The 13,128-nt window shown below is 36.2% G+C and overlaps 1 protein-coding gene across 1 annotated transcript in view; it reads left to right on the forward strand.

The window, feature by feature from the left end:
* Positions 1-4,146: 4,146 nt before the first annotated feature.
* POLR3B (RNA polymerase III subunit B) overlaps positions 4,147-13,128 on the forward strand; it is a 79,632-nt gene continuing 70,650 nt past the window's right edge. Inside the window, exons 1-7 of the mRNA XM_032221573.1 lie at positions 4,147-4,531; positions 6,490-6,522; positions 7,358-7,414; positions 8,074-8,138; positions 8,756-8,831; positions 9,190-9,290; positions 12,698-12,789. Coding sequence (XP_032077464.1) covers positions 4,466-4,531; positions 6,490-6,522; positions 7,358-7,414; positions 8,074-8,138; positions 8,756-8,831; positions 9,190-9,290; positions 12,698-12,789 — 490 coding nt within the window. The 5' untranslated portion in view covers positions 4,147-4,465. The remainder of the gene's footprint in view (positions 4,532-6,489; positions 6,523-7,357; positions 7,415-8,073; positions 8,139-8,755; positions 8,832-9,189; positions 9,291-12,697; positions 12,790-13,128) is intronic.

Genomic DNA, 13,128 nt, shown 5'->3' on the forward strand with positions numbered 1-13,128 from the left:
AAAAAGTCTCAGAAATCTTTCATTAAGGTCTTCATGTTATAGTTTGAATACCACATCATAGATATATTATTTACGATTGGAAAAGGACATATTCCACACTCCTTTTTTTCTTCAAATTTTCTGGAAAAAAATGGCTTTGGAAAAAAAAAACCCTGGTTTTCTTCCCAATTGTTACCAATTTTTTTCCAGGTCTTTACCCTTGCCATACGATGCTTCTGAAGTGACTGTCACAAAGACTTTCAAGAAGGATCTTAATGTTTAAAACAACTGCTGATACATAGGTAATTGTTCCTACAGAAATAGGACTGTGTACCTCAGCCCATCAACCTGGTGATAAGCAAGGAGTTCTGAAAGTTAGAATCTCTTCAAGATCAAAGAGATTTCAGATTAAGGAAGATTGATATGAATTCTTTTTGTAAAAAAAAAATTCAAAAATATATTGCTAGGATATTTTTGAGCAAGGGTCTCCAACCTTGGCAACTTTAAGAGTTGTGGACTTCAACTCCCAGAGTTCCTCAGCACAGCTGGCTGAAGAATTCTGGGAGTTGAAATCCACAACTCTTAAAGTTGCCAAGGTTGGAGACCCCTGTTTTAGAGGAGACAACCATTTTTATTCATACATGTCAATTCCACATGGTATTGAACAAAATAACTTTTTGTGATGAATATATATTCAGCAATCCAGAGGTGCTTATGATAGCCAACTTTAGTTTTACAAAATAGTTTTCTTAAATGGCTCAGTATCTTAGTGTTTTTTAGAATATCTTCCTTGTTCTGGTATCCTTTGCTCTCAAATATTCCATCTTTCATTTTTCTAAACAAATTTTAGCAGGTTTGAAAAGACAGGATGTGACAGAAGATTGTGGTAGCTCTCAAAACATGTACCTATATGGCTAAAGGAAGTATTGAGACACAATATTTGTTGACACTAGTGACTTGTATCAAGAAGTAAATACGTGAATACCGAATATAGCGAATAAATGTGGCCCTTTGATGCAATACTATAACTTCTAGCATCCTACATGTTGGTCATATTAGCTAAGGCTGTTAAAAACTGTAGCTCAACAAATGGAGGGCTATACTTTACTAACCCATCGCATGTACTGAAAATGCAATTATCTAATTAAACCTTGAAATTTAAAAAGTGTAAAATATTTTGGACCTATACATATTTTGATAAGTTTGTGAAGTTATAATATCTACTAAAAAACCTTTCTGTAATCATGTTATGGTGTATATATATTCTATTTTTAAGCATTTTACATTATGCGTAGTGGTGAATGTATGTCTCCACAAATTTTTAATTTACTTAGAGGATTAGATCTAAATTAGTTTAACCTGGATACCATTGAAAACAATGGAACTAGTCAAAAGAACAAGTCAAAAGAACAAGTCCCATTTATTTCAGTGGATATTACTTGTAATTAAGTGTATGAATCCAGCCTATCTATATTGTGCAATGTTCGTGCAGAAGATACTGTGTGGTTTTTATAAATGACTTGAAAGGGGCATTTTAATATAGCATGATGTGTATGTCCACAGTTTTTGAATATCTCACAGCTAACCTTCATAATCTCTTTAATGTTCAGAATTTAAAGTACAGTTGTTCCGCTTGCATGTTACTTATTGATATTATTGAAGTACATTTACTTCATTTGTCTAAAGTTAGATATGTATGTAATTGGTTTATTAAGTGGTTTTTGTCTTAAATTCATTCATTAAATTTGGTTTCATTTAAAATGTGTGCAGATTCTCATTTTAATGTATAAATACAAAAACATGGTTGCTGGATCTACAGTAATTCTTGGTACTTTCAATGGATACTTTAAGGGTAACAACAATCCTAGGCAAGGGAAGGGGGAAGAAAGAAAACAAGTAAAATGCAATAAAAGTATGTTGTGTCAGAACCATTAAATTAGGCTGTAATGTTTTAGTCAGCATATTGAGATGTATTGATGTTGCTACCAGTGACATACAGTGAGGTTTATGGCTGGTGAGGCAAAAAGAAAGAAAGTGGCTTTTGGCCGCTGTCAAGAAAGAGGCTTTTGCTCGCTCCAGCGTTATGTCCACCATAGAGGCTTTTGGACGCTCTGCTGCTGAGGAAAAACTTCCTTAGACCAACGGAAGACTTTAAAAGCAGAGAGGACCTATGGAAAGCTTCAAAGAATCAATGCTGGAGGGAACCAAACCACCCTGCTGCCCCGGCGCTAGAGGCAAAAGCCATCCTGCCGCTATGTCCAAAAGCCCTGCCGCTATGTCCGACATAAAAAAAAGTGCCAGCCCGCACGTCAGCAGAGGCGGGTAAAACACACACATACACAAATTACTTACAATAATACAATTACTTACAAATTACATTAATTTTGAATTCCTCCCCCTCCCTCCGACCCACATACCTTTTCCAGCTGTTTCACAGAGGATTTCAACTCTGTTCTTGTCTGCCATGATGAAAAAGGAAAAAGGAAAAAGGCAAGAGCTGCTGAGGTCAGGCTGGGTTAGTTGCTGCCAGAGTCCCCAATGAATGACTCTGCTTAACTGTTTAAAAAAGCCTCTTTAAAAAGTGCCCTCTACAGGAGGTGGCAAGAGAACCAAGTGCCTCATCTACATAAGGAATTTTTCGGCTTTCAACCCTTGCTTAACTCTGCTCGAGTGATCATAAAGATAGACTAAATGAGCCACGTGGTTCTCCCGCCTCCTCCTGTAGAGAGGGCACTTTTTTTAGAGGCTTTTTAAAACAGTTAAGCACTAAGCAGAGTCATCCACTGTTACTCTGGCAGCAACTACCTCAGCCTTTTTCCTTTTAATTTTTTTTTCTTTTCATGATGACAGTGGTGAGGCTCTGCCTCCCCTGCCTGCACGTCACTGGTTGCTACATACATGGCAACTGTCATAATCACTTAACATAAATATCCAACATATTTCAGATTACACTATTTGCTTCTTTATACCAGGCCCAGCTGCCCATTTCAAGCTTAAATCTTTTTTTTGTTACCTGATACCATCAGACAAACACTCAACCAAAAAAATTGAAGACTTGACTGTGAAAGAAACGGGGGACTTGGTGGACTGCAGAGGCTCAGATTCAAGCTATGAATTTTTGGTGGGTGATTTGAGCTAATCATTCTCAGACCTATTTCACAATAGGGGATGGAGTACTATTACAGTTGCTTTAAGATCCTGGAGAAAAAGCAAAAGACAAATCTTGCAAGTAAAAAATAAACTTTGAAATTACCACACTGAGACTGAAACTAGAAATAAATCAACTGCAGATTGCAGACAATAGAACTCCTGTTTTATTATAAAAATTTGTATAAAATACATATTTATATACCTGTGTCCAAAGAGATACTTAGGATTCTGCAAATATAAATGTATTACTAAGCATAAACATAAAAAGATACCAGTTGCTTTTAAATGGGATTTTTTTAATTGTCTGAAATTTTGCAGTTCCTTTAAAATATTGGCTGAATCTGACCACCCTCAATCCATGCACAAACTAATTTCAATGGATTTAGAGGAGCTTAGAAGTAAATGTGCCAACTATGTTAATGGTTATATTTTAATCTATAAAATAAATTTACAACTTTATAAAGTGGATAAAAATGCTGAACTTTACTAATGCATACACCAAGGAATATGGAATATTGCTACTTTATATGCCACATAGTATGGCACAGGCACAGGACATGGTGCAACTCAATCCTGTGGTGCCTTTGGCTAATCAGTCTCTTTGATTAACCTCTTCGCAGGATTATGCACTTTATATCCATAATATAACTAACAATCCAGGCAACCATCTGATACCACATAGAAACACAGAATATGCTTAACTCTCTGCTAGTGGTTCTTCAGATTTTTGCATTTAGACGTGGTCCAGTTGGTACATCCTTTACACTTCTGTAGGAACCCTATAGATAGACTCTTAATATTTATGAAATAAATAAATAGTTTGGCTATTATGTGTCACATAGAACTCACACATAAATTTTACACTCTAAAGCAGTGTTTGTCAAACTTAAGTGACTTTTAAAATCCACGGACTTCAAGTCCCAGAATTCCCCAGGTAAACTGAATCAAAGTCCATACAACTTAAAAGTTGCCAAGTTGAGAGACGCTGCCCTGTAAAGGATGTTCTGTTGGAAGCACTGTTTCTAATTATTTTGACTGTTTAATTTCTTTACAATGAAAAATAGTGGGTGGGCAGGATTAGTATGGGCTAAATGAGCTTTGCTCTTGGTGAAAGAGTTTCGTCCAAGGAGCCTGAATTACGGTACACGCATGGACAACAACAGGCATTTAACTCTGAACAAGCGGTACATTTTCTAACGACAGATCAGCTTTTTAGTAGAGCATTGAACGGAACCTTCTTTTCATTTGGTGAGTTGCAGAGGGGAGAGATTTCAAGGATACACGCTTGAAATCTGTCCCAGGAAACGCTGGGTCTGCAAGGGGAGCGTTCTGCACCATGGATGCAGCAGATTTGGGAGCTTTTACTCCCGAGCAAGCGGCAGCTCCTATAAATACGGTGGAGGTGAGTGAAAGCAGCGGGAACAAAAACAGAAAGCGATTGTGGAACCTGAAGCTTTTTAAACTTGATGACAAAAAAAGAGAGAGAGTGTAAATCTAGTTTTAGAGGCTTCCGATTAGAATTTCATTATAAATACATATCCTTTTCTGACCCTCTTTTTACTATTGGAGATTATAAGAGAGGCATTAGTATGAGGATTATTCTTTATATTATTCATGTTTTCTTGTATTCCTGTATGGACTGCACCAGTAGAGGCTAAACCAATTTAGTTGTATTCATGATATACAGCAGAGGTCTTCAAACTTGGTAACTTTAAGACTTGTGGACTTCAACTCCCAGAATTATAGCATAGCTGGCTGGAGAATTCTGGGAGTTGAAGTCCACAAGTCTTAAAGTTGCCAAGTTTGAAGAAGTCTGCAATAAAGGCTTTGACTTTGATATGACTTTAATCCCTCTGTAAGATAAAGCATAGAGTAGGTAGTTACATGAAGTCAGACTCTCTTTCCTTCTCGGCATCCTGGTGATTAGAAAGAGACTCACTCTCCAGACAAGTAGGGCTATCCTTGATAGAATTCTCGGTTTTCTTAAGATAAAAAATCAAAAGATTGATTTTTTTAAAAAGCAGTAGTAGATTTGCTAGTATTAGTGTTCCTGTATGTATAATACTATATTCCTGAAGCAGAAGTTTTTAATGCATCTCTGTTTTTGACTGTACTTGTGGGGCCCAGATGCTATTCTTGTCTCCCATATTTCTCTTTTTAGAGATCAGAAATTCTGGAAACTTGACTTTGTTGGAGCTTGAGGAAGTCCAGATAAAACAGCTGTTGCTTCAACAGCTGTTAAAGTGCGTTGCTATTTTGTGTTTGATCAGAGCAGCTTTGTTCCACCACTGAAGAAAGATGCTCATGGGTTCTTCAATAACTAGGTGCCTGTGCATCTCTCACATATGTGCACTTTGCTTGTGAACTTTCTTGACAAATTCCTACCAAAATAAAAGACTGCAATGGTATAGTAGATCATTAATAGAAACAATAATGGAAGAAGAACCCAATGGGAGACTTGATTTGCCAAAGTAAGCCAATATTTCCAAGAATTTTGGTTTACTAGGAATGAGTGTGTTGCTTAATCACTTTGGCTTGCTTTTAGGTTTCTGATTCTAGCCAGAATTTCTGGTTTGGGTTTATGATATCCTCCATGTTTTATTTAGCCCTCTGTTTGACAGCAGGAGCCATTTAGAAATAACCAAGAATTGGAATTCAACATGCTAGCTCATTAAGAGACAGAAACTTTATTTCAGCCATTGGCCAATAAAAATCATTCAGTAAAACAAAACCCTTAACATCTGTATATATGGCAACCATTTGTGAGCCCCAATATGCTAGCTTATTCACAATAATCTGTTAGCTATTGCGTATAAGCAAGATTTTCTTATATTTACATTGGCTTTAAGGCCATGATTTAACCTGTTTGCTAAAGAAGCCTGGTTTTGAAGATCCCTACCCTCCTTACTAAATAGAGAATTCTAAATTTATGGAAAATCTGAATGAGAGATCTGTTAGGAAGTCCAATACTTCTTAAATTCTGTAGAATAAAAAATACAATATAAATGAACTAAATTTGCAATCTTCTGTACTAGTATTCATTCATCTAAATCAAAAAGTTCTAGTAGACTTTCTAGATCAGGGGTGTCAAATTCGCGGCATCACGGCAGCGTCACATGACGTATCGGGATTTTTTCACACTTCGCTAAACCGGGTGGGGCCAGCACTTGATGCATCCGGCCTGTGGGCCGGGAGTTTGACACCCCTGTTCTAGATACATGTTGTAATAAATATGTCTTAGTACATATTACTATGGATAAAACAATAATTATAAAATTATTGATTTTTTAAAAAACAAAATATTTTTCTTGGAATTTGTGTTTCACATATTTTACTGTTTTGATGTACTTTTGTTTTCAGGAAAAATGGAGACTACTTCCAGCTTTTTTGAAGGTTAGTACAAGTACAACCAGATTGGGGAAATCTTTTTCCTTTTTTTCACAAAATAATTACATATAGTTGCTGGTTTTCTCAGTTGTTGTCTGCAGTAATGAGAAAATGCATTTAAAATAGAATATTTTTGGTGTGCATTTTGTTATTTTTTCATCTGGACTACTAATTTTTCTTTCTCTAATATTTTGCATAATATTACATCTTTTCCTTTCAATTTTACTCTCTCAAATATATTTTGGAATTAAAATTAGAGTGAGTTTGTGTGGGCTGAAAGGTAATATAACAGCAGCCAATAGGAATAATGTAGTTTGGTTACCTTCCTAGTTTGCATTATTTGTTTATATTATTAGCTATATCTGTATTTTAAAATATTTATTGGTTCAGAAGGAAGATCTATTGTATCTTCTTTATCTTGGGCCAACTAGTTCATTATAAGCAGAGCTTGAGCATACTGCAAGTCTTTTCATGTTATTGTACCTCAGTAAACAGTGTTACTACAGGCCTACTCTCCCTGATTCTGGAAGATACAATCCAAGTTTTCTTTTAAAAAAGTTTTATTATACTTATATGTTGTCTTCACCTTTTATGTTTTAAATGTATACTAAGAAATCTAGTATGTGAAGCAATCTAATATGTAATTATTATGCATAATAACTAATGCATTATGCACTAATCTTCACATTGCCAGGATAGTTGAATTGTTTATGTAAAACCAAATTCATTTTTAAGTAAGACATGGAAATCCTTCAAGTAAAACTTCAAAGTATTAAATGAGATTTAAGCAGTTCAAAAGTTCTATATATTTTCTTCACTGAAGGTAATCTTCCTATTTTAGGTAAAAGGACTTGTAAAGCAACATATAGATTCATTCAATTATTTCATCAATGTAGAGGTAAGCCATTTTGTTTTATTGAATATTAAAGCCTGTAATATGCAGTAGTTCTTGCCCTATAGCCACAATTGGAGCTGAATTTGTCATAAGTCAGGTTAAACCCAACTTTACAATGTTTATTATGGGCTTTAAATGAATCACATGGTTATTAGAGCTGTGGTGGCGCAGTAGTTAGAATGCAGTACTGCAGGCCACTTCTGCTACCTGCTGCCTGCCTGCAAGTTGGCAGATCAAATCACACCAGATTCAAGGTTGATTCAACCTTCCATCCTTCTGAAGTCAGTAAAATGAGGACCCAGATTGTTGGGGCAATATGCTGACTCTGTAAACTGCTTAGAGAGGGCTGTAAAAGCACTCTGAAGTGGTATGTAAGTCTAAGTGCTATTAAGTGAATCCAGGTTCCCCAATGCATATTTTTTTTACCAGAAATAGGCAAAAATAGCGAATCACAATCATGTGACCATAGAATGCTACAATAAGAGCTAATTTCCAATTACCCAAATTGCAAACACGTGATTGTAAGCATGTTGAAACAGTTGGAAGTCCAAGTACAGATTGGAAGTAACTTTTGCTGTTGTAACTTTGATTTTACAATCATAAGTCAAGGACTATCTGTTAAGCATATCCTTCAACCTATGTAAACCTTCCTTCATTTTCAGATAAAGAAAATAATGAAAGCCAATGAAAAAATTACAAGTGATGCTGATCCAATGTGGTATTTAAAGTAAGTCTACATTTTATTCCGGTTGTAGCTTGAATATCCTGAGCTCCAACTTCCATGGAAGGTTTTGTTTTATCCATAAAATCTGCTATGAAATGCTGCAGATGTACAAATATAATATAATATAATTCAGGGGTGTCAAACTCAAGGCCTGTGTGCCAGATCCAGCCCATGAAATGCTTAGCTCTGGCCTGTGGGACCACTCTGGAAACAGCAAAGGACCAGCCCTTGATAACCTCTGCCAGCAAAAACGGAGTTCCTGACCTGAGTGATATTGAGCTGCCCACGCCTACCCTGGCCACACCTACCCCAGCCTTGCCCACCTCGGCTCCTCAAGATCAGACACAACCCTGATGCAGCCCTCAATGAAATTGAGTTTGACACCCCTGATATAATTGATTGAGCTAAGATGGATTAAATGGATGGTTTTCCTACAAATAATAGGTTTTATTTTTTAAAAAAAACAGATTTTTTTCTTGCAGTTTATATATTTGTAAATTTCTGTAAATATTCATAATTAGTTTTACTAAATGGAAATATAATAACATTAAAACATGAACTGCATATTTGGCAATTGATTCATACTGTATAATTATTTTTATTGGGTCTTAACCTTGCAGATATCTCAATATTTATGTGGGTACTCCAGATGTTGAAGAAAGCTTTAATGTAACAAGACCTGTTTCTCCTCATGAGGTATGTGATTCTGTTTAGCACTTCACTTTGGAATTTTTTTGACAACTAGCAAATTAGAGTGAGTTTACAATAAGCTCTCAGTTAAGGGGGATTGTCTATTAAAGTAGAATAATAGTGTACATAGATGTATGTAACAGATTTTTGTGCATGTAATATTTGCACAGATTTTAACCATTGCTTCTGATATCCACCAAACCAATTCCACTATAATGCTTTAATTTAGTATAATAGTATGGATAGCAATATTGCTAGCTGTAGTGCTATAAATAAAATCCTAGCAGTTAAAATATGTCTCTCAGAAAAGCTTTGAAGGAGTGTTGAAGACTTCCACATATGGAACATTTTTTTTTCTTTTAAGTGTCGCCTGAGAGATATGACTTATTCTGCCCCAATTACTGTGGACATTGAATATACTCGAGGCAGCCAAAGAATTATTCGTAATGCATTACCTGTTGGCAGGTAAGTAACTAATATTTAGCCTTAGCTAATACATACCAGAAAACAGTTAGGAACTCTGCTGGATAATGTGCATGACCTTGAGCTGAACAGGCATCAGTATTACAAGTAGCACTTTTATGAACAATGTACTGTAATACTGGTCATTTTCACCTGAGTGTAAAGCAGAGGCATTGTAATAGTCTAGCAGTTTGAATTTAATCCATTTTAGGATTAGAACACTCAGAATAAATCTACCTGATGAAACTTCTGTCTGAGACCAGGTAGTAGGTTGAATCTGGAAAGATATGCAATGGTGGGTCTCTACTCCTAGGAATAGAATCCCATAGCTAAGACAGTCTCTAGGCTTGAGCTATTCTTTGTGACTGTCCTCTTAATCACAGAAACAGTTGTATTGAGCCAAATGTTTTTTTAGAAGTTGGTTACCTTGTGGATGGCAGATCCTTTGCAGCCTGACTTCATGCTGAAGTGAAGTACCAGCTATAGCTCCTGTTTCTGCTATAAAGAAGTTAGATTTTATATGGGTAGATTTCAATTCATGTGGCATGCTGAAAAAGGAAGATAAAGAGAACCAGTGTGATGTAGTGGTTAAGGTGCTGTCCTAGAAACCAGGAGAGTGAGTTCTAGTTCCATCTAGGACCGTGATGGCAAACCCATGTCGCCTGGCACACGCGGCATCGCCTGTTCCTCTTCCAGGTTTCTGGTGTGCATGCCCGCGTGACGATCAGCCATGCATATGGCAGTGGTGGAAACTGGAAGAGCTGGTCTTCCGTTTTCCGGTATGAACAATGCGCGCCGGCCAGCTGATGGTCACACATGCATGCACGCTAGTAACTGGAAGACTAGCTGGCCACTGCACATGTGCATGTCGGAAACCAGAAGTTCATTTTCTGGCGCGCATGTCCCCTGGGCAGCTCCTCTTCCGCATTGCATCCAAGACAAGTGTGTATGCTCTCCCTTTTTGGCACTCTGTGCCGAAAAGGTTCGCCATCACTCATCTAGGACATGAAAGCCAGCTGAGGTTAGGCCATTCATTCTCTCTCAGCTCAACTCACTCCACAGATTTATGGGAAAAGTAGGAACTAGAAGAAGTACTATGTATGTTTACAGCCTTGAGTTACCTATAAAGTAATAAAGGCACTACAAAAAGTGGTTAAATAAATGAAAAGGGTGTGAATGTTTCACACATAAATATTGGTGAAATTTTGATAGTAGATTCATAGACCTCCAGTTATCGGCCAATATATTATCTCTTCAAAAATACTTCTCTAAGCCGATTTTGGTGAGCTTTTATACTATTAATGTGGACCTTATGCATTTTAAAAGGCAAAAAAGACTTTTATGCTACTTTGGTCTTTGGTCTTGTTAAGCTTCAAGGCATATTTAAAGGACTAAAAGAGTATGCCAATTTGTACATAGTGTGTTGCCTATTGTGCTTTGTTGATGAGCTGCTAGTGCATTTAAAAGCTAATATTTATTATACTGGTAACTAGTGACAGTCAGTATCTTTCATTTTGCTTTTGTAATGCTAATTTATGCTATTCATGCAATTAAGCAGCAGTAGAAGCCCTTTCTTGTTTGCAACCAGCAAACAATGATTCTTAACGCAATCATAAAATCACGGGGCAACAAAGAAAATAACTTTTTGTTGGGTCTTACGCCTAGTAGACAGATGACAAAATCCTCACGTCCATCTGCTATAGGGGATTGATAGTCAGTGATGACTATTGGCTGTGCAATCCGATTTGCATATCTTGGGCATAGTACTTTTGCATCGTGTGGTTTGATTGCAAGCAGCAACTGTCCTTTGGAGGAATAGATCTCAAGCTGGAGACCGTATTCCAGTCTGATATGCATTAACATCAGAGGACAGGAAACAAAATAGGATGTGAAAACTTTAGCATGAGTAAGGTTCTCTGATTTGATTAGATCTTTTGGATCTTGAGCCTGTGTGAATTGATGGGTAGATAATTAGATTATAGAAATGCAATTAAAATCTTTCCTGTAATGTCAATTCTAATGTCAATTTACCATATAGCATTATTAAAATTTTGTTTTATCATCAAATCCAGAGTAAATGGTTACTCTCGATTCCTACAAATTACCTGCATTTTCTTTCCTATTTTCATTTCAGGCAATTTAGGTTAAGTACTTACACAGCTTTGAATGTAAATCATTTTTTTTATTTGCATATAAAAACAGTTCTTTCTGTTTTCTCTGCCTTGTTTCTCTGGGATACTGGTGCCAGATTTACAAACATACAATAGCAGAGTTGGAAGGGACCTTGGAGGTCTTCTAGTCCAACCCCCTGCCTAGACAGGAAACCCTATACCATTTCAGACAAATGGCTATCCAACATCTTCTTAAAGACTTTCAGTGTTGGGGCATTCACAACTTCTGGAGGCAAGTTGTTCCACTGATTAATTGTTCTAACTGTCAGGAAATTTCTCCTCAGATTTAAGTTGGTTCTCTCCTTGATTAGTTTCCACCCATTGCTTCTTGTTCTACACTCATTTGCATATATGCAATTTGATTTCTCTGTACTAAATGAATGAACCTTCTAAATTAGCAACTCAGTAATTAGGTTATGGATATTCTCATTTATGAGCTGCCTCATTTATTGATCATTTGCAGTTATGACAGTGATGAAAATTTAACTTCATGATCAATCCTTGGTTTATAATCTTTGCAGATTTATAAAGGAAAGGATACCTGAAAGAAGATCATAAGCAAAGTTGTGATTTCACTTAGTGACTGCTTCACTTGGTGGCTCCAATTGTCACTAAATAAGCACTATCTATAACTATATTGCTGCTCTATGATGATTGGCAGATTAAGCAATTTCTCTCCAGCAAATGAGCCTTGTTTATTTGGCTAAAGAAATTCCTTTATTTGCACATATTCACCACATTAGTGCAAACATTTCTAATCTTAAAAACAGATGTGAAATATGGAAAGCTTCAAGAGAAGGTTATAAAGAATGTTTCCATTTAGCAAACTTCCATATATTCGTACCTCATTATCTGGTTTCCTGTTTATAGATTTCCCAAGGCCTACTTGTTATAAGAACTGTATTTATAACAGTCCAAAAGGGCTGTTATACATTGATTTGGCAGGTAAAGATCAATAAAGTTGTTTCTTTCTGCTTTGTATGATTGGCTGTCCACTAGCATAAATAATGTTAACATAATCCAAGTCATAGTTGATCTATGATAATTATTTGCCTTGGCAATGAAATAGAGAACGTCTCTGTTCATATATAAAAACAAAAGTTTTGCTTATTACCTGGAACTACGAAAAAAGACATTGGCTACCACCATTACTATCTGGATTACTATTTTTTCAGTGTTATTTAGCTGTCTGAAAGATGAGCTGATATACCGTTTAACATGCTGTTTTTCTTCCTATAGAATGCCGATAATGTTACGCAGTTCCAATTGTGTTCTCACTGGGAAGACTCCGGCAGAATTTGCAAAGCTTAATGAGTGTCCTTTAGATCCAGGTTGCAAATTTATTTTCTAATATTCTTTGCTATTTTGGTTAAGCATTGATTCCTTTTAAGATAGTAATTACTAAGATTTTACAATTATGAATTAATGTGTGATCTTGAGATTTTGCAACTCAAAGTTGCAGTGAAAACAATTGCTAGGTCTCCCTTCAAGGAAAAAGCAGCATCATTGGTAGTGGTATTTCATGCGATTTGCTTGTATTCAGATTCCTGATATTCCTTAAATTTAATTAGCATATTTATAGAGCCATTCGTCTTCCAGACATGCAACTCTGGGCAGCATACAACACAACAATAGTGGGCTCATGTAGGTGTTAAATAGAAATGAAGAGG

This window comes from Thamnophis elegans, chromosome 7 (genome assembly GCF_009769535.1).
Source record: "Thamnophis elegans isolate rThaEle1 chromosome 7, rThaEle1.pri, whole genome shotgun sequence".
Classification (NCBI taxonomy): Eukaryota; Metazoa; Chordata; class Lepidosauria; order Squamata; family Colubridae; genus Thamnophis; species Thamnophis elegans.